This window comes from Cotesia glomerata, linkage group LG1, assembly GCF_020080835.1.
Source record: "Cotesia glomerata isolate CgM1 linkage group LG1, MPM_Cglom_v2.3, whole genome shotgun sequence".
NCBI classification, from domain to species: domain Eukaryota; kingdom Metazoa; phylum Arthropoda; class Insecta; order Hymenoptera; family Braconidae; genus Cotesia; species Cotesia glomerata.
The window spans coordinates 1,315,232-1,336,611 of record NC_058158.1 but is presented as its reverse complement, the minus strand read 5'-3'; the positions used below and the strand labels follow the sequence as shown (position 1 = coordinate 1,336,611).

Here is a 21,380-nt window from a genome sequence, read left to right as displayed (position 1 = left end):
TGGGGTGCTTTTTAAGATATTATCAAAATGATAATCACTCTACTCATATCTGTCAATAAAATATTTATAACTATTGACACCATGCACCTCACGCTTTTTTTAAAATAAAATACATTTTTTTTATTTACACTATTATTAATTTATATTTATTGAAATTTTTAACACTATTCTTAATTTAAATTTATTTTCTATTTTTTAGTTTGGTTTTCTATAAAAAGCGTGTTTTTAGTTTTTTTAAACTATTATTTATTATATATAATAACTTGCTAGCGGTCTGACCGGCTTCTATTCGCTGAGACCATACACTAACCAAGTAAATTAATAAATAACTAAAAATTAAATACAAAAATACATATAAAGCATATATTAAATTTTACTGGTCGATTCTCGGCTTTGCTTTTATATTAAAAAAGTACTTTACATACACCGATAGTGCATAAGTGGGACGGCTGATTGGCGCAGACTCGTGTTTCAACCCCGCGAAAATCCATACCTACGGACGTCACTTTACTTCCTACGTATAATTACAATTATTAATTGCTCTAATTTAATTTACATTCTAAAATTCACACAAAAAAAATGACATTAAAGTTAACAGTCGCTTGACAATTTTTTAATAAATAAATTTGCTCCAAAAAATTATTTCTAATAAATTGGATTTTTTATTTTTTTAATTTTCTAAATGTCAATTTTCTTTGACAATTTTTATTTGCTAAAAAAATTCTTATAACTATAAAATATCTAAATTAATTGTGATACTAAAGTTAGCCGATGTTTTTAATTTTTTTTTAATAATTAAATTACAACAAAAAAATATTTTTAAAAAATTGCACTTACAGTTTTTTACAAATGACATTTTTTTTGTAGTCATTTTTTCAATAAAAAAAATTTTTTTAATTTTCAAATGTCGGCTAACTTAATTTTCATAAATAAATTTTCATCAAAAAAAATGACACTGAAGTTGACAGACATTAAAAATTTTTTTAGAATTTTATGACAATTAAATTATTATAAAAAAAATTAATTAAAAATTTCCACATGTGAAAATTAATAAAAATTATGATGATATTAAATTTAGCTGTCACTTAAAAATTTTTTAATTTTCTTTAACAAAAAAATTTGTCCTAAAAAATTGTATTTTTAATTTTATTAAATTTCTACAAGTCTATTTTTTTAATAATTTTTTTTTGCCATAATTTATTTATCAAAGAAAATTAAAAAAATTGTGAAGTGACAGCTAAGTTTAATGCCATAAAATTATGACTTTAAAGTTAGCAGTCACTTAACAATTTTTTAATTTTCTTTAACAAAAAAATTTGTTCTAAAAAATTATTTTAAAAAAATTGCACTTTTTATTCTTTAAAATTTCTACCAATTTTTTTTTGCCATATTTTATTTGTTAAAAAAATTTTTTAAATTATCAAACATCAATTAATTTTCATATAAAAATTATGTGAAAATTTTAAGAAGCTTTTTTTTATTGTAATTTATTAAAAAAATTTTTTAAACTAACCGCTGACGGATAACTTCAGTATCATAAAAACTTAATAAAATACTAACAAAAAACATATTAATTTTTTTCTATTTAAAATCAAAGTCACTCTCCGTATTAGAAGTATTTTTCTCCATCGTGCTTTCAGTGTCAGATTCAAGAATCGCTCTGATAGTGTCTTTAGTTTTTTTCGCGCGGCCATTAACTTCGTCTTTGTCTTTCTTGCTAGAATCTATCGGAGATTCTTCATTAGAGGCTTTACTTATCAAATCTTCTTGATAATTATTATCTTCTTCTGCTCCAACAAGATCAACAACATCAACAGGACCTTCAGGATCAATAGTATCAGCTTGAATTAAATCCTCTTGATTCAGTTGTTGCTGTTCCTGATCATAGCCTTCATACTGCTCAGCCGGATACTCATAATTAGTATCATAATTTTGCTCAGTATAACCTTCAGGATACTGATACTCCTGATTCGGATCTTCAGCATACTGCTCCTGGTCCTGATACTCCTGATTCGTTTCTTCAGGGTACTGCTGGTCCTGGTACTCCGCATTTGGGTCGTAAGGGTACTGATACTCTCCAGTATTCGGATCATACTGATACTCCTGATTTTCATACTCATAAACTTGCTCCGTATACTCTTTATTCTCCTCATAATTTTCTTCTGGGTAATTCTGCTCACCAGCTGTGTAATTTTGGTCGTAAACATTCTCAGCTGCGACAACACTGTCATTACTCACTTCACCATCTGGATTTACAACTGGAATTTCATTAACCAAAGCGGTCTGCAATATTTCATTGTCATTATTCACCAACTCGGTCTGTAATTCCAAATTATCATTTAAATCCAAATCATCAATCACTTTGACTTGTTTCTCCGAATTCTCCAAATTCCAGGGCTCTAATTCACCAGTCTCTTGTAAATTATCAACCTCTTGCTCCTGAGCAACAACAATTTCCGTATTTAGTTCCTCTTTTTTATCAAAATCAACTATCTCAACTTTAGTTTCTTCATTTTGATCCTTGTCGCTCAATTCAGTGTTGAAATTACCATTAATTCCGTCAGAAATTAACCCGGAAGCTTCTTCCGTCACAGCTGAGTGCACTTTAGGCTCAATAAGTGTCTCGTTCATTAATTCTGATTGATTAGTACAAAGTATTTTAATTTCTTGGACGGCATTGAGTCCAGTTGGTGCATTTGCATTTAAATCAGCAGTCTTAGCCGCAAGATCATCAACAAGTGCCAAAATCTGGCCAACTTCCTTGTGCAGATGCCCTTTAGCTTTTTCCTCAGCTGGCAAGTGGTCAAACCCGTCGTCCGACAGCGTAACATTCAATAAATCACCGCTGGTGTTCTGTTCGTGGTCAACTTCCTCCAGACTGTGCTGATCGTTATTATTATCATGGAGACTGCGGATCTTATTAATATAACTCTCCAATTCTTTTTCGACTATGCTGCCAGCAGTTTCGCGAAATTGCGGAATTGTGGAGCTCTCTTGGGCTTTAGAGCCCAATAAATTAGACAACCTGGAGCTTCCCAGCGTCGTCAATCTCTCTGGGGCCGGGTACTTAAACGCCCCGGAATCCTTGCGCAAATCTCGACGCAATTTAGTTAAGTCAGTTGCGTAATCTTCTTCGTTCCATGTCTTCATTTCTGGGTTCCGTGCCAGAGATTTTGGTGCGTAGCTTCTTTGATAGTTTACGGAGGGAATTGTTCGCAAAAAAGGCTCGCTGGAGTCCAAGTGAGTTTTGGAGGAGAATTGAAGCGGTGGAAGACCGCTGTAAACTTTTTTGGGCGTACTTGAAGAGCTGTAGAAGTTTCCTGGGACGCTGCTAGTCGCTCGAGGTCCATTGTATGCTTTTAGATTGTCTAAATGAGAGCTTGAGGCTACCTGGGTACTCGAGGCTCCTCTTAACATTAATCTGTCATCGTTTTGGCTTATGATTCCGCTGTCACCTGTTACACTCCCCGCCTGACGCCGGCTTGCTTGGGCGCGGAGGATTGACGCTTCGTACTCTTTCTAAATAACATTAAAGGAATTTTAATTGAAATGGTAAATATTAACTATTGTCAAAATTTTAGAAATTACAATAATTATTTTAATTATACAATTTAATATTTAATAAATTATTTTTTTTTTTTAATTATTTTTTATTAAATAAATTATCTAGGATAATATTTAATATTAATTTTTTTATCAAATTTATAATGAATAATTTATTTTTTTTTAATATTTAATCAAGTTAAAGGAATTTCAATTGAAAAGATAAATATTAAATCACAATAATTATTTTAATTAAATTATACAATTTAAAATTTAATAAATTATTTTTTTTTTTTTAGATTTCTTTTTATCAAATTAATTATCTAGGATAATTTATAATATTAATTTTTATTTATTATTTTTTTACAAAATTTTGGTGACTTTTCAAGCTTCATTAGATATTGATAAAGACAAATTATAAAATTGATTTAATTATATAACTTTCAATAGTGAAACTTAATTAATGAAATTAATTTAATTTACCAATTAAATTTTACTGGCAAAGATTATATAATATTAATTTTTTTATTAAATTTATAATGTATAATTTATTTTTTTTAATATTTAATGAAGTTAAAGGAATTTTAATTGAAAAGATAAATATTAACTAAAGTAAAAATTTCAGAAATCATAATAATAACTTTAATTAAATTATAAACATTTAAAATTTAATAAATTATTTTCTTTTTTAAAATTATTTTTTATTAAATAAATTATCTAGGATAATATTTAATATCGATTTTTATTTATTATTTTTTTACAAAGTTTTGCTTCATTAAATATTGATAAGGAAATATTATAAAATTGATTTAATTATATAACTTTCAATAGTGAAACAATTAATGAAATTAATTTAATTTACCAATTAAAATTTACTGTCAAAGGTTATATAATATTAATTTTTTTTATTAAATTCATAATGAAAAATTTATTTTTTTTTAGTATTTAATGAAGTTGGAAAATAATAAAAATTAATATTGTATATTATTATACAAGCAATAGAAATATATTTAATTAAAAAAATTAATGGATATAATAATAATTATTATTATTATAAATAATTTCTAAAAAATTCAATAATAATAATAAAATTTTAAAAACATTTTAATGATTATAATGTTATCTTAATTTAGCAAAATATTATTGTTTCATAAATTTAAATTTCTTCTTTAGGTAAATTATAAATTTTAGAAATTCTACTTTTGAAAACTTTAAAAAAAAAAACAATAAATAAAAATAATGCTCTTAAATTTCATCAAATCATTATTATTATTTATAATTAAAAAAAATTCTGACATAAATTTATTAAAATAATTAAAAAAATAAATACTAACTCTAAGCGTATAAAGTCTGTCTGTTTTAGCGGTCATTAACGCCAAGCTGGTATCAACTTTATCCAGCGTGCCCAGTAATTTATGATTCCTCAGATCTCTAACTCTCTGCTCCTCCAAAAATTCAATATACCGCATCCGCAACTTATTTATACAGGCTTCATGTCTGAAACAATATACAAACAACAATAATATAGATATAGCACATGATCGCTGCTGTCAGGACCGTGTACACATTTATACCCTAACTATAAAACAAAGCTTAGTAGTTTAATGAAATCGATCAGAGTTAGGCATGCTAGAAATGACATTGAATCTTGGAGTAGGCCTGGTACCAACCAGGCTTATGAATACCGGCATCGATTCAACCAAGGACCGTCTGCTCGGATTTATCACTAGCTGCTCAATGTGAAGATGATTTATTGTGTTTACATTATTATTATTACCATGCGACCCGAAATATTATTGCTCTAGACTATTGATCATGACATTCACTAAACCAGGTCATTTTTCGATCAATACAAGCTCGCTGAAATAAACTCATGATCCACGCAATGATAAATAAATAAATGACAGCCGGATCTGTGATTGATAATTAACCTTACAATAAATAAAAAATTAGAAATTACAAATAAATAAATTTTAGATTATTTAATTTAAATAAAAAAAAAAAATATTTCTTTACCTAACACGCGATTCCTGTTCCATCAAATTAAATCTTTCTTCAAGTCGTATCCTTTCTTCTTCACTGTAAAATAAATAAATTTGTCAGAAGAAAATATTTGAAATATTTTATGGCCTTAAAACAATAAATAATAATAATAATAATAATAATAACAACAAATAACTAGCAACTTGTGAATTATAAATATATAAAATTTTGCTTTATTAAATAATCTTTACTTTCTTAACTTTTGACGATTTTAAAGATATAAGCTCATCCCGATATTACACTCATCAAGAGCTTTCATTTGAGTACCCACATGCATTTTTGATATATTTTTCATATATTCATATATATAATATATATTTTAAAGATATAAGCTCATCCTGATGATACACTCATCAAGAGCTTTCATTTGAGTACCCACATGTATTTTTGATATATTTCTCATATATACATATATAATATATATAAAATATATGAAAAATTGATGTGGGTACTCAAATGAAAGGTCTCGATAAGTGTAACATCGGAATGAGCTTATAACTTTAAAAATGTCAATAGTTGACAAGATACAAGGTAATTTCTTAATTTTGTTAAATTGCACTGTACTTTCTTAACTATTGACATTTTTAAAGATATAAGCTCATCCCGATGTTACACTCGTCAAGAGCTTTCATTTTAGTACCCACATTAATTTTTCATATATTTATATATATTATATATATGTATATATGAAAAATATATCAAAATGCATGTGGGTACTCAAATGAAAGGTCTTGATGAGTGTAACATCGGGATGAGCTCATATCTTTAAAAATGTCAATATTTCACAAGATAAAAGGTTATTTCTTAATTATGTGTTTAGAGATAGAGCATTTTTGAATGCAACCTAAATACTTATAATAATACATTGACTATCGGTGAGAATGAAATAAAACCTTGAAAAGGCACAAATTCAAGTCAAGACCTTTGCAATGACACTAAATTTCACTAAAAAAACCGATTTTATCAAATGACTATCTTGGAAAAAAATTTTTTCTTATTCTCTTAATAATATAGATAATAATAAATAAATTTAAAATTTACCTTTTGCGTAATTTTTCTTGAAGTTCCAGCATCTTTTTATAGTAATCATGAAGAAAAAATGCGGGAGTCATGCTGCAGAAGGCACAATTGAGAACATGATCGATAGTAATAAAATATTTATTTAAAAAAAAAAAAAAAAAAAAAAAAAGAAGAAAACTTAAATAAAAGTCGACTGAATAAAATCTAACAAGTTAAGGGTTCCCGCTACCGCAAGCAACTGTCGCATTAGGGAATCGTGGGGTCTACTGTAGGGGTGGTTCTGCTCGCTGTACAGGTGTTCCAGCCCCTACCTTGCTCAGTGCCCTCCCAGGTTAAACTTGAATACAACAGTTGCTATCTTGTACGACCGGCGCTGATAACAAATAATTATTTTTTTAATTGCACCACGCAAAATAGCTCCCAGCTGGAACTTTGTAAAGTTCATAAAAGTCTGAGATTATTTCAAGACCGGGGTCTTCTATCGCAATGCCGACTGCGTAGGCCGTTGCATGCAGCCCGGAAATTAAGTTTTACAACTTTAAGTTACACTTTTACCTTTTATTAACTTTACAAATAGTTATTTGAAAATTGTTCAGACATCCTTTGCTCAAGATTGATTATTCATTTATTTTATCACCAATTAACCTAGAATTTAAATTAGAGCTTTAATTTCTTGGCTTGATAATCGTTTAGAAAATTATCGCTAATTTTCTAATTTAATATTCACTCACTCTTTAATCTATTTTTATGTAAGTTGCACGCAAGTGTTCTGTTAATTCTTGAGTGTTTGATGTTGTCATGTAGATTACTTGCTCCAAGCTATTTTCTTTTCTAATAAATTCTCTTTTTATCTGAAAAAATTCATTAAAAAATTTTTAATTACAATAAAAATTATTCTGATAATTTTAATAATTTTTTTAACAAATAAATTATTGCGAAAAAAAAAATGAGAAAAAAAATTGACTTGAAGAAATTTTTAATAAATTAAAAATTCAATTTTTTAAAAATGATTTTTGGAAGAAATTTATTTGTTAATAAAAAATGAAAATTAAGTTAGCGAACATCTAAAAATTTTTAGAATTTTTTTTTATTCAAAAAATTAGTACAAAAAAATTAAAAAAAATTTTATTTGTAGAAAAATTTGAAAAAAATGTAAGTGCAATTTTTAAAAAATATTTTTTTGTTCTAATTTAATTACTATTTAATAAATTAAAAATTCAATTTTTTAAAAATAATTTTTGGAAGAAATTTATTTGTTAATTAAAAATGAAAATTAAGTTAGTCGACATCTAAAAATTTTTAGAATTTTTTTTATTGAAACAATTATCACAAAAAAATTAAAAAAAAATGTTATTTGTAGAAAAATTTGAAAAACTGTAAGTGCAATTTTTTTTAAATATTTTTTTTTTTCTAATTTAATTATTGAAAAAAAATCAAAAAATTAAAAACGTCGGCTTTTAGTATTATTAATTAAAATTAAAAAATAAATTTAATCTCATTAAAAATTAAACCACATAAATTTAATCTTATTTTAATTTTTAATATTAATAATTAATTTAGCCGAAAATTTTTATTTTTTTATTGAAAAAAATTAAAAGAAATAATTTGATATGTAAAAAATTTAAAGAATTCTAAGTGTAATTTTTTACTTATAAATTTTATTGATTTAAAAAATAAAAAATCCGCTAAGTTTAATATCATAATTGTAATAAATAAATTAATGAATTAGTGTCTAAAAAAAATTTTTTCAAGTCGATAATTAAAATATTTAAATTAAATTATAAAAATATTTAAATAAATTAAACTTACTCGAGTGACAGCTGGATCTTTAGTACCCTCAGTAACTCTACAGACCGAAGTACTGTCTAATTTAATATTCAGCCTATCAACAACGCCTTCCTCGATAGTAGCCAGCCCAAAATTATGCGACAAGATCAATTTAACTTTATTGGTCCCCGGAATAATTTTCAAGAAGCCAACTTCTCTGTGCATTGGATTTTTCTTTTCCGGATGCCAGCTCTGGGCCTCGTAATTCAGCATCGGCTGTCCTATCGACGTGAACTTTATTTCTTCAAGGTACCCGAAGGGTTTTATAGTAGGAAATTTACCTTCTCCGGGTACCTCGGTCCTCCAGGTACCTTCCAGCCAAGACAACGACTTCAACGCGTTGTGCACCGGCAATCTGTTCATATCTAAATCTAAAATAAATAAAAATTCCATGAAAATTAAATTAGGCAAAATCTGAAAATTTATTAAAAAAATTTATTCTATTTAGCCGACGTTTTTATTTTTTTTTTTTCATTAATTAAATTAGAAAAAAAAAAATATGAAAATTAATTTAGCAGATATTTGATAATTTTAAAAATTGTTGGAACAAATAAATTTAATTTTAATAAAATTTTAAATATAAAAAATTTTTAAAAATATACGTACAATTTTTTTTTAATTGTTGAAAAAAAATCAAAAATCACTTGATGATTTATTAATTTAATTTAACAAATCAATTTTTTCTGAAAAATTATTTTTAAAAAACATGAAAATTAAGTTAGCCTACTTTTTTGCTATAATTTATTTGTTAAAAAATTAGGAAAACGGTTGACCTTGAAGGCCATCCCGGCAACTTCCCGCTAATTCCATACCTAGGCGCTTAAAATTGCACTTATGACGTTTTTGAGCTCTTCGAGCTCAAAAATACAATTTATGAGTCATTTTGAGCTCTCCGAGCCCAAAGAGATAGCTTTCTTATGCTTTTGAGCTCTTCGAGCTCATTATATTCCCTGTCAAAGTTTAAGGTAGTTGTAGCGTGATAGGTATTTCAACAGAAAATTATGAAATTTTTTTATTGAAAGATAAATATATTAATAATTCACTACCAAAATTTCAGATCAATTGACCGCACCGTTTTTGAGTAATTAATTTTCGAAATTGTTTTTTTTACACGTAGAGGTATAGAGATGGTACCACTCGAGATGGTACCACTCGAGTGGGCCAAAGATTTCATACTAACTTTACCATCTCTCTATACCTCTACGTGTAAAGATACAATTTCGAAAATTAATTACTCAAAAACGGTGCGGTCAATTGATCTGAAATAGTGAATTATCTTTCAATAAAAAATTTCATCTGTTATGATGGATTTTACAAATGAAATCTCCAGGTGTTAATATTTTGAGAATTTATTTTTATCATTACAATAGACTTATTTTAAGAAATAAGTATTGGAATTTTAATCCTGAACCTTGTGGTAGCTTAGGAGTACTTGAAAAAGATGATGTAGTTTAATACCTAGGCTCTGAAAAATAAGTTTCTATAATTACGGCCTCAGAAAGGGGGCGTCCATTAATTACGTGAGGTGTTCTAGGGGGGGAGTGGATCATGCTAAATCTTACCAAATCTCACTTAGGGGGAAGGGGGGGATCTTAACAAATATCACGTAATTTTTTCTCTAGCAGAAAACAGTGTAAAATTGCGTGAAAAAGTATTTCTATAATAAAATATGGCCAAATTTGACACAATAGTGTTTGTCGTATTCGTCTGAACCCTGCAGAGCAGCAAAGTAGCGCTCGATTGTTTAATTTGATTATTGATCGATAGGATTCACTAATTTTTTAGGTATAGATTTCTTTAGAAATCTATCGGTGGTAGCCGGTCTCATGTCGTAATTTTAATACAATTTTGTCATAATATGTTTAATTATCTTCAATTTAAACTATTGTTCGTCGACTTTAATACTTTTTCAATTTATTTCGTAGTTGAGAAAATTCAAAAAAAATCAATAATAAATTAAATTTTAGCTTTTATCATCAAATGACTTTTATATGTAAAAAAATCCTATTTTTTAGGTAGATGTCTTTAAATATCTATTTACTGTAGTCAGTCTCATATCGTTATTTGCAAAAATATAATAAAAAATAAATTTTAGGACATTACGGCCTTTTAATAACGTGTTTTTTTCAATATTCAAACAAGAAATCTACCTATCCATGTCGGGTGTAGCCGAATGGCACTTTTTTTCTCAATAATCCAACCCGTTTACAGCCAAAACATAAATTTTGAATAATCTCGCGTGAGATTAGGGGAGGGGGGAGGGAGTTGAGGAAAATCTTACGAAATCTTGTCAAGGGGGGAGGGGGGGGTTAAAAAATTCTCAAAAATGCCTCACGTAATTTATGGACGCCCCCAAAGCTCATTCCCTCGTAAAATTTCGTACTGTTAACCTGTTAAAATATTAAAGTGTACCAAGTATCGAATCGGATTCAGCAAGCATGTCCAAATCGACATTTTCTGTAAGTTTTACAAACTATTTTGCTAAAATCAATTGATTTATTAACATTTTTATTAATTTTGACAGTTTTTCTCTAAATTTTCAAATTTGCCATCGTTGTATTTTATTCACATTTAAATTTTTCAATCTAATAATTTTAATTTAACTAATTATAACCAAGGTCTTACTTTTTGTATTTAAGTATTTTGGTTTATTTTTATTAATTATTTAAAAATTAATAAAAATAATTATTATTATGATTATTGCGGCGATTACCATTTAATTTTTCATTATTGTATTTATTTAACTAATAATATTATATTATTGTTAGCGAAGGTTTGATTGAATTAAGAAATTAAGAGTGTGATAAATTATTTTAAGTCCCAACCAAGATTTAGTACGGGAAAGCGACGAATGGATAGAAAATGAAAGAAATTACGATTAAAATAATAAAGAATTGTGAATTTGACGAAACGAATGGATCGATAATGAAAGAAATGACGATTATTATTTTAAAGAATTGTGTTTGGGAAATAAAAACTTAGAAAATTTTCGACAATTGATGAGCTTGCGCGAGCCTCGATAGAGGGCGAAGATTTCTCGTTTGTAGTGATGATTCAAAAATATGTTAAGTTCCGTTTTGAAAATAATTTTGCCGAGCAATTCTTTCTCGGGAGAATTATTCGGATGAATACTCTTACCACCAAGTAATTCGAGAGGATGAAACATGGACGTTACATAATCATCAAACGCACAGATAGAGAGATTTATTAATTTCTAAATATATTTATTTACGTAAAAGCAATTTAATAATTTATTGAGCAACAATAGCATAATAATAATTTAATTTATTTAAATTAATTTTTTTTTTTTTGTAATTTGCAATAAAAAAAATATTAAAATAAAATAGAAACAAATATTTTATTTTGCCAAATCAAAATAAATAATTAAAAAAATATTTTATTTTTTATTAAAAATAAGATTAAATTAATTTTAATAATTTCAGCTCTTGGGAACTTTCCACTTGACCATCATTTTTGCGGCTGCTACGTTAATTGAGCCAATCTCAGAAGAAAATTTTAGTAAAGAAGTGTTCAATCAATTGAAGACGTTGTACAGATAAATTTTTGTTATTATTTAAATTAAAATAATTGGTAGTTTTTTTAGATTAATAATTTTTTTTATAAGAATTTAATATTTTTATGTTAATTTAATAAATTTTTTATATTTTAGTTGAAGGAAAAGACAAGTGGTTATTTACAAAAAGCTCTTCTGTGATTATTAAATGATTGATAAAATTTAGTGTTAAAAAATATACAGCAAAAGTTTGTAGTTAATATAAATTCTTATGTAATATTTATAAAAATTATACTAACATCACGATTAGATGTTATATACATAATTCAATAAAATTATAAGTTAGACAGCAATGTAAAAATAAAATTATATTATATTCTATATAATTTAATAAACAAATTTACTATTAATTAAATTAAACCAAATAATATAATATTTATTTATTCGGCTAACTTAATTTTCATAAAATTGCATTTATAGTTTTTTAATATTTCTACATGTCATTTTTTTGTATTACTCATGCGGGAAAAGTAGTACCTTGGCGCTCGCTGTTGCGGTTGAAAAAGAGCTGTTTGCCCATTTTGAAATTACGCATGAGTTTTTTCATAAATAAAACCGTTATTTGAGTGCGACAAGTTTACTTGTCGCACTCAAACTATCCTTGTCGCATACAATTGACTGTGAAAACTGCTAAAATTAAAATAAATAACAAAAAAAACACAATCTAACTGTCAATATTAAAGAAGTGAAGTTGACATTACAAAGTTCATACTTTTTTTGCTCGACGGGCAGAAAGCGTCAACTTTCGGCCTGCTGCGCTAAGCGAAGTTGCCCCTTTCTGCCTTCGTCGAGCAAAAAAATAGTATACACTCCGCGGGAAGTAAATAAGAAAGCCTCAGATCACATGTTTGTTGACCTCGGCTTCGCCTCGGCCAACAATTGCATGTGATCTGAGACATTTCTTACTTTACTTCCCTAGGTGTGTAATATACTATTAACGAAAGTAAAAATAATTAATTAATATTGAGCTAATTGTGGTAAAAATTAATTGAGTAGAAATTTGATAATTTTAATAACTTTTGTAAAAAATAAATTATGACAAAAAAAAATTTTTTCTCCCCTCCGGGCGGAAAGCGTCAATTTTCTGCCCGCTGCGCTAAATGAAAATGCCGCTTTCCGCCTCCGTCGAGGAGAAAAATAGTATTCTCACCACGGGCAGGAAATAAGAAAGCCTCAGATCACATGTTTGTCGACCTCGGCTTCGCCTCGGTCAACAATTACATGTGATCTGAGACATTTCTTATTTTCCTGCCCTAGGTAAGAAATATACTATTTTTTTTTAAATTGACATGTAGGAATTTTACAAAATAAAAAATGCAATTTTTTATGAAAGAAGATTAAAAAATTGTAGTGACAGCTAAATTTAATGTCATTTAATTTTAGGTGTTGATTGTTTCAATGTGTAAATTTATTTTTTATTAATTAATATTAGTTACTTTGCATTTATTATGTGATATATAAGGTAAAAGCCCCAATAGATGATCATATACTGGTACGTGATCATCTATTGGGGCTTTTACCTTATTTGTTTCTTTTTTTTTTTTAACTTTTTATTTGTTTTTATGGATTGGGAGGCTCCGCCGGGGCTTTGCCCCTGGACCCCGATTTTGTGCCTACATCTATCGCCGCATTTGTAATACAAAATAGTATATGTGCAACTTGTGCGACGTTGTCGCACTCGTTGCACAATATACTATTTTCTCATTTTTTTTGCTGTTAAATTTATTATCTGTTAAATTAATTTTCATCTAATTGTAGCATTACAAAAATGACAACAAGTGATAAATGAATGAAAATAAATTTAGCAGATATTAAATAATTTTAAAAATTTTTTTTTAACAAATAAATTATGGCAAAAAAAAATAAGAAAAAAAAATTAGCATGTAGAAATTAAAAAAAATAAAAAGTGCAATTTTTTAAAAATTATTTTTTGGAACAAATTCGTTTGTTAAAAAAAATTAAAAAATTCTATAATGACTGCTAACTTTACTGTCATGATAAATGACATTTTATTGAAGCAAAATATCAAATGTAAATATTGACATTAAAGTTAGCTGTCACTTTACAATTTTTAAAATTTATTTTAAAAAATTACATTTATAATTTCCTTATCTAATTTTTTTAAATAATTTATTTGTTATAAAAATGATCAAATACCTGCTAAATTAATTTCTAAGTAAATATTTACTCACCTCTAAATTAATCTCTGTTGATAGGATTGGTTCAGCTAGGCCTGTGATTAGATAAAGTGACAGCTGATTAAAACTCTCCAGTTATAAAGCAAGTAAGTAGTTTTTTAATTGAAAAAAATTAATCCTTAATTGAAATTAATTAATTTTTATTAAAAATCTAAAAAAAAAAATAAAATAAGCACTAGAAAAATCAACAAACTGCAACATAACAAACCAGAATCAGTCCAGAGGTTATTTTGTTATTTATTAGACTGTAAATGAACTTGCTGCCATCTTCTGGCAGAGTTTCATTTAACCAGTGACAAGACTCAGGACAAGACCTAGGATACTTACTTGTGAATTTTTTTAGCTGCCCTTCAAAAAACACGTTTCTGCTTCTATTTCCGGAGTCTTCTCTTCATTTGCCCGAGTGATGTTCAACTATGACGACACTACCTCCGCGGAAATGTCAAACGGCCACGAAAGCGCCCTGCAAACAGCTGACACCACTGGAAATTTTATTGAAACTTGGATTCTCCAAGCTCAGAGCGTAAGTACAGTAAATTTATTTTACTTTATAAATACTTACTCCTTATCCTGTTTTTACTACAATTGATTTTCCGTGCTCTTGACATTAGCATGTGAGAATGACGTTTCGATGCTGCGTGTAAACAAACAGCTGTTAAACTTGACCTAAATACTAAACTTAAATCCTATTATAAAGTTTATTTAATTAATTACTAAAAATTTAATTTTAGAAATAAATTATTTGATTTCTTCTTTTATTCAGGGAAAAAGCGTTGACAGCTACTGGACATCAAGGAGCTGAATTGGCGACAAACTGGTTATTGAAACATGTCCAGGACCTTTATCTTGACGCGGACAACCCGAGGGAGTTTATTTTGTATGCTTGTCCCACGGGGCAGCTTGCTGATAATCTTAATAAATTTTGGGAAGACAGCAAACTATTGGAATGGAATAAAGCTCATGATTATATGCCTCATATCACTTTACTCCGTTTTTTTAAGGTATTTATTAATTATAATATTAAAATTAGCTGACAACTGACAATTCTTGAAATTTTTATAATCTATATTATTAAGAGAATAAACAGAATTTTAGTGTATTTATATGATAAAATGGGTTTTTATGATTGGAAAACTCTTGACCTGGAGTTGTACCTTTTTATGGCTTCATATCATTCTCACCAATAGTTAATTTATTATGATATATTTAGGCTGCATTCGAAAATGCTCTATAGATACATAATTAAGAACTGACCTCGTATCTTGTCAACTATGGACATTTTTAAAGATATAAGTTCATCCCGATGTTACACCCATCAAGAGCTTTCATTTAAGTACCCACATCATTTTTTCATATATTTATATATATTATATATGTATATATATATAATATGTATATATATATATATATATATATATATATATATATATATATATATATATATATCTATATATATATCTATATATGAAAAATCTATCAAAATGCATGTGGGTACTCAAATGAAGCTCTTGGTAAGTGTAACATCGAGATGAGCTTATATCTTAAAAAATTTGAATAATTAAGAACTGACCTCATATCTTGTGAACTATTGACATTTTTAAAGATATAAGCTCATCCTGATATTACTCTCATCGAGACCTTTTATTTGAGTACCCACATCAATTTTTTATATATTTTATATATTTATATATATGTATATATGAAAAATATATAAAAAATGCATGTGGGTACTCTAATGAAAGGTCCTGATGAGTGTAACATCAAGATGAGCTTATATCTTTAAAAATATCAATAATTAAGAAATGATCTTATATCTTGTGAATTATTGACGTTTTTAAAGATATAAGCTCATCTCGATGTTACACTCATCAAGACCTTTCATTTAAGTACCCACATCATTTTTTCATATATTTATATATATTATATATGTATATATATATAATATGTATATGTATATATATATATATATATATATATATATATATATATATATATATATATATATATATATATATGAAAAATATATCAAAAATGCATATGGGTATTCAAATGAAAGCTCTTGATGAGTGTAACATCAGGATGAGCTTATATCTTTCAAAACGTTAACATTCAAGAAAATACAGTGCAATTTAGCAAGATTCATTATTTAATAAAGCAAAATTTTATTACTAGTTAATAAATTATTATAAAAAAAATATTTAAAAAAAATTTGCACTTATAATTTTCTAAAATTTTTAATTAAATTTTTTTCATTATAATTTTGATGTTACAAAAATATTAAAAAATTGTTAGATGTCTGTTAAATTTAGTATCATTTATTAATGTCAGTTTAATTAGCAGATACTTTAGAATTTTTTTTTAACAAATAAATTATGCTAAAAAAAATCATCAATAATAAAATTAATAAAATTAAAAAAAAATATCTTCTAATAAACGTCATAAAAATTTCAGGTACCTGACAAAAATTCAGAACAAGTATCAAAAGCTCTAGAAACACTACTAGAACCAAGCGACTGCATGGACCGAGTAGAACTGGAGCCCTATGTGTCCCCAAACTTCATCGGCTTGTTCATAAATGAAAAGCAAGCCAGCTTCTTCGAATCAGCTGTCAGCAAGTTCATCAAGAAGTTATCAAACATAGGAATCACTGCAGAAGCTGACACAAAGTCTATGCACGTATCTCTGGCCTACGAGTTCTCGAGCCAACACTTCCAAGCCTTGCGCTCCATGATAGAGAAACTAATCCCGTCATCCAGTAACTGGGAGCTTAAACTCTACTCTCGCGACCCGCGGTTCCGGGCCTGGAGAGTCCACAAAGTTGTTCAGCCCTTCACTCCTCAGGCAAATGACGAGCTTGAATTGGGACCAGGTGATTTTATTTATTTACAAGAAGACAGCTCAGCTGATGGCTGGGCCCAAGGTGTTTCTCACTCAACTGGTGCCTCAGGACAGTTTCCAGTTGATTTTACCAAGCGTACGGCTGTGACCAGCACCTGGACGCTGCATAAGACAGTTGTTGTGCCTGTTTACTCTGCTACAGCAGAAGTAGTAAGTCCTAGATGTAGAAAGCCTATTTTTTTAACTGATTCTGTGGATATTGTTGATGGTCTTCCTTCTGATACTGAACCAGTAAGTATTTTTATATTTTTAATTAAATATATTTAATTATACTTAATATAGAAATGTTATTCTTCATAATAAAGAAATGACCTCGTATCTTGTGAACTATTAACATTTTTAAAGATATAAGCTCATTTCAAAATTACACTCATCAAAAGCTTTCATTTGAGTACCCACATCAATTTTTCATATATTTATATATATTATATATATGTATATATGAAAAATATATCAAAATGCATGTTGGTACTTAAATGAAAGCTCTTGATGCGTGTAACATCAGGATGAGCTAATATCTGAAAAAATGTCAATAATTAAGAACTGACTTTGCTATTTTGTAAACTAATGACATTTTTAAAGATATAAGCTCATCCCGATGTTACACTCATCGAGACCTTTTATTTGAGTACCCACATCAATTTTTCATATATTTTATATATTTATATATATTATGTATATGAATATATGAAAAATATATCAAAAATGCAAGTGGGCACTCAAATGAAAGCGCTTGATGAGTGTAACATCAGGATGAGCTTATATCTTAAAAAATGTCAGTAATTAAGAAGCGACCTCGTATCTTGTAAACTATTGACATTTTTAAAGATATAAGCTCATCCCGATGTTTATACTCATTGAGATCTTTCATTTGAGTACCCACATCAATTTTTCATATCTTTTAAATATTGATATATGTTATATATATGTATATATCAAAGTGCATGTGGGTATTCAAATGAAAGATTTTAATGATTGTAACATCAGGATGAGCTTATATCTTTGAAAAAGTCAATATTGAAGGAAGTACAGTTCAATTTAACAAAAGTCATTATTTCATAAAGCAAAATTTAATTAATTAATTAAAAATAAAATTAAATAAAATAAATACCTCTTCATGGTATAATTATTTTAAAAAATTTGAAAGGCTGCATTTGAAAATGCTCTCTCTCTCTGTCTACATACTTAATTAAGAAATTAATGTGTCTCGTGAACTATTGACATTTTTAAAGATATAAGCTCACTCCGACATTACTATCATTGAGACCTTTAATTTAAGCACCCACATCAATTTTTCATATATTTATATATATTATATATATGTATATAAGAAAAATATATAAAAATGCATGTGGGTACTCAAATGAAAGCTCTTGATGAGTGTAACATCAGAATGAACTTATATCTTAAAAAATGTCAATAATTAAGAACTGACTTTTCTATCTTGTCAACTAATGATATTTTTGAAGATATAAGCTCATCCTGATGTTACACTCATCGAGACCTTTCATTTGAGTACCCACATCAATTTTTCATATATTTTAGATATTTATGTATATAATATATATGTATATATGAAAAGTATATCAAAAATGTATGTGGGTACTCAAATGAAAGCTCTTGACAAGTGTAACATCAAAATGAGCTTATATCTTTAAAAACATCAATAGTTAAGAAAGTACAGTGCAATTCAACAAGAATCATTATTTAATAAAGCAAAATTTTAAATTATAAGTTATCTAAAAATTATGAAAAAAATTTTTATTAATTTCTTCAAAGAATTTATCGAGTAAAAAAATAAAATAATAATTAACTCATAGGTCGAAGGCTCTCCAGCAACTTCTCTTCGACAAATTTACATCTGTCGTCACGGCGAACGCGTAGACTTCACATTCGGAGCATGGATTCCTTACTGCTTCGAAGCAGACGGCTGTTACATCCGCCGCGACCTGAACATGCCGGAAAAAATTCCTGTGAGAAATATCCAGGACTATCAAAATGACAGTCCACTGACCACTATAGGAGAGCTGCAAGCTTACTTGACTGGCGAGGCGATGAAGTCCTCAAATGTAAAAATAGACGTGGCCTTTGCTTCACCATCTCTAAGATGCGTTCAAACTCTATCTCACATTTTGAAGGGACTCGGTTCAAGTATTGAAATGAAAGTAGAGCCGGGCTTGATTGAATGGCTGGCCTGGTACCCCAACGGGTTGCCAGCCTGGATGACCAGTGAGGAGCTGACCCGGGCCGGGTTCAATGTAGACAAAAATTACCACCCGATTGTTAGCGTTGGACAGCTTCCTGACAAGGAAAACGCCGCGCAGTACTACGAGAGAAGCTACGGGCTGGTTAAGAAAATTATTGAGGGAACTGTCGGGAATGTTCTGATCGTAGCGCATGCAGCTTCGCTCGCAGCTTGTACCAGACAGCTCACTGGAGGAAGAGTTCCATCCGCTGCCGAAGTTACGAGGTTGGTCCAGCGAGTTCCTTATTTAGCTTGTCTCACTGCTTGCGAGGAGATTGATGGCTGGCAATTACATCCTCCTCCCTTCCCACCCATCACCCACACCAGCAATAATAGGTTTGATTGGAAGATACTCGTCTAGATTATCTATCAATTTTGAATTTTAATATACAATTAATTATTAAATTAAATACCAAGTGCTAATTATTATTACAGTTAAATTTAATCGTAAAGACTGTCGTGATACAATGAATTTTAATATTATCGTGATTTTTAAATTTTAAATTATATTGAGAGAAAAAATTTATTTTTAAAAAATTAGCAATTTTTTAATAAAAGATTAATTTTTTTTTTAATTTTAAACAATTTTATTTTTTAGTTGAAAAATAAAATTGTTTTAAATTTTGGTGATTATTTACAAGTAGGGTCAATCCCATTTTGGGCCATAACTAGTCGAAAAATTAATTTTCAAATTTTTTTAAAATTCTGCTTGCTTTTACGGCGCTTTTATTATAAACTTTTATGATTTACTGTAAAATTTTCATGACTGCAATTTATAATGTTTGTTTTTAAAATTTTTATTTTAATTTAAAGTAAAAAAATGAATTTTTTTAATTTAAATTAAAAAATTAATATATAAGTTTTTGAATCAAAAATTTAATATTGTAATTTTTGCAATTCAAAAATTGGGTAATTTGCTAGTTTTTAACGCGTATTTATGATAAAAAATATCGTGAAAGAAAAAAATAAAGATTTCAATAGCTTTTTTGTCTTCAAAAGTTGGAAAAAATTTTGGCTTTCATATTTTTGGATAAAATTTCTATTTTATCTTTTTTTGATGTTTTTGATAGATTTTTTTTTTAAAAGTACATAAAAAAAATGAACAATTTAAAAAAAAGTGAATAGGTAAAAAGACACCATTAGTGGCGGGGACCCCATTACTGACACTTTCTTTAATTTCAGTACTTATTCAATTAATGAAATCATTAATTTTAATAATGAATATATTATTTCTGATCTTTAAGACCTTTAGATCAAAAAAATTTTTAATTTTTATTCCAAGTAGAGCATTTTTTCATTGAAAGAAAAAGTGCCACTAATGGGATCTTTTACCTTATCACAATTTTCTAAAAAATTTATAAAATTTTTTGAAAATTTGTTAAAATTGTGATAATCAACTTTTTTTTTTTGATTGTTCATTCTTTTATGTATTTTTAAAAAGAAAAGTATATTAATAAAATCAAATAGTAATTTCGTTTAAAAAAATGAAAATTAAAATGATTGACCCCACTTGTAAATATTTACCATAAATGGTAATTATTTACAAGTGGGGTCAACCCCATTTTGGGTCATAACTAAGTAAAAAATTAACATTTTCAATTTCTTTTAAATTCTGCTTGTTTTTACGACGCATTTATGATAAAAAATACCGTGAAAGAAAAAAAAACGATTTCGATAGCTTTTTTGCCTTTAAAAGTTGGAAAAAATTTTGGCTCTTATATTTTTGGTTAAAATTTCTATTTTATCTTTTTTTGATATATTTTTTTTGAAAAGTGCATAAAAAAAAAACAATTTAAAAAAAAAAGTTGAATATCACAATTTTTTAAGAAATTTATAAATTTTTTTTAAATTAGTTAAAATTTGATAATCAACTTTTTTTTCTAATTGTTCATTTTTTCTTTCTTTCTTTAAAAAAATTTCTTTTAAAAAAAATGAAAAATAAAATGGTTGATCTCACTTGTAAATAATTACCGAAGAAATTAATCATTTCCTTATTTTAAATAATTTTATTTTTCTAGCTGAAAAAAATAAA

General features: G+C 27.5%; 3 protein-coding genes across 11 annotated transcripts; 1 reads left to right on the top strand and 2 right to left on the bottom strand.

The window, feature by feature from the left end:
- Nucleotides 1-1,520: 1,520 nt before the first annotated feature.
- LOC123268360 (interaptin-like) lies at nucleotides 1,521-7,251 on the bottom strand. 4 transcript variants are annotated; one of them, XM_044733352.1, is made up of 5 exons: nucleotides 7,162-7,251; nucleotides 6,628-6,699; nucleotides 5,560-5,622; nucleotides 4,878-5,040; nucleotides 1,521-3,519 (listed from the first exon to the last, which is right to left on the bottom strand). In XM_044733352.1, exons 2-5 carry the CDS (start codon nucleotides 6,696-6,698, stop codon nucleotides 1,582-1,584), a joined length of 2,235 nt encoding a protein of 744 aa, XP_044589287.1. In that variant the 5' UTR covers nucleotide 6,699; nucleotides 7,162-7,251; the 3' UTR covers nucleotides 1,521-1,581. The 4 variants fall into 4 exon arrangements, with proteins under 4 accessions (XP_044589287.1, XP_044589296.1, XP_044589306.1 ...); XM_044733361.1 differs by lacking the exon at nucleotides 7,162-7,251 and having other exon boundaries at nucleotides 1,521-1,965; nucleotides 2,008-3,519; nucleotides 6,628-6,857; XM_044733371.1 differs by lacking the exon at nucleotides 7,162-7,251 and having other exon boundaries at nucleotides 1,521-1,973; nucleotides 2,016-3,519; nucleotides 6,628-6,857.
- LOC123268400 (peroxynitrite isomerase THAP4-like) lies at nucleotides 7,150-14,676 on the bottom strand. 6 transcript variants are annotated; one of them, XM_044733431.1, is made up of 5 exons: nucleotides 14,533-14,676; nucleotides 14,200-14,240; nucleotides 8,416-8,804; nucleotides 7,338-7,457; nucleotides 7,150-7,251 (listed from the first exon to the last, which is right to left on the bottom strand). In XM_044733431.1, exons 3-4 carry the CDS (start codon nucleotides 8,794-8,796, stop codon nucleotides 7,341-7,343), a joined length of 498 nt encoding a protein of 165 aa, XP_044589366.1. In that variant the 5' UTR covers nucleotides 8,797-8,804; nucleotides 14,200-14,240; nucleotides 14,533-14,676; the 3' UTR covers nucleotides 7,150-7,251; nucleotides 7,338-7,340. The 6 variants fall into 6 exon arrangements, with proteins under 6 accessions (XP_044589366.1, XP_044589383.1, XP_044589375.1 ...); XM_044733448.1 differs by having other exon boundaries at nucleotides 8,416-8,798; XM_044733440.1 differs by lacking the exon at nucleotides 14,533-14,676 and adding an exon at nucleotides 14,414-14,459.
- LOC123268389 (protein UBASH3A homolog) lies at nucleotides 14,583-19,876 on the top strand. The gene is made up of 4 exons (XM_044733402.1): nucleotides 14,583-14,728; nucleotides 14,969-15,206; nucleotides 16,657-17,334; nucleotides 18,924-19,876. The coding sequence occupies exons 1-4, from the start codon at nucleotides 14,622-14,624 to the stop codon at nucleotides 19,707-19,709; spliced, it is 1,809 nt and encodes a 602-aa protein (XP_044589337.1). The 5' UTR covers nucleotides 14,583-14,621; the 3' UTR covers nucleotides 19,710-19,876.
- The last annotated feature ends 1,504 nt before the right edge of the window (nucleotides 19,877-21,380 follow it).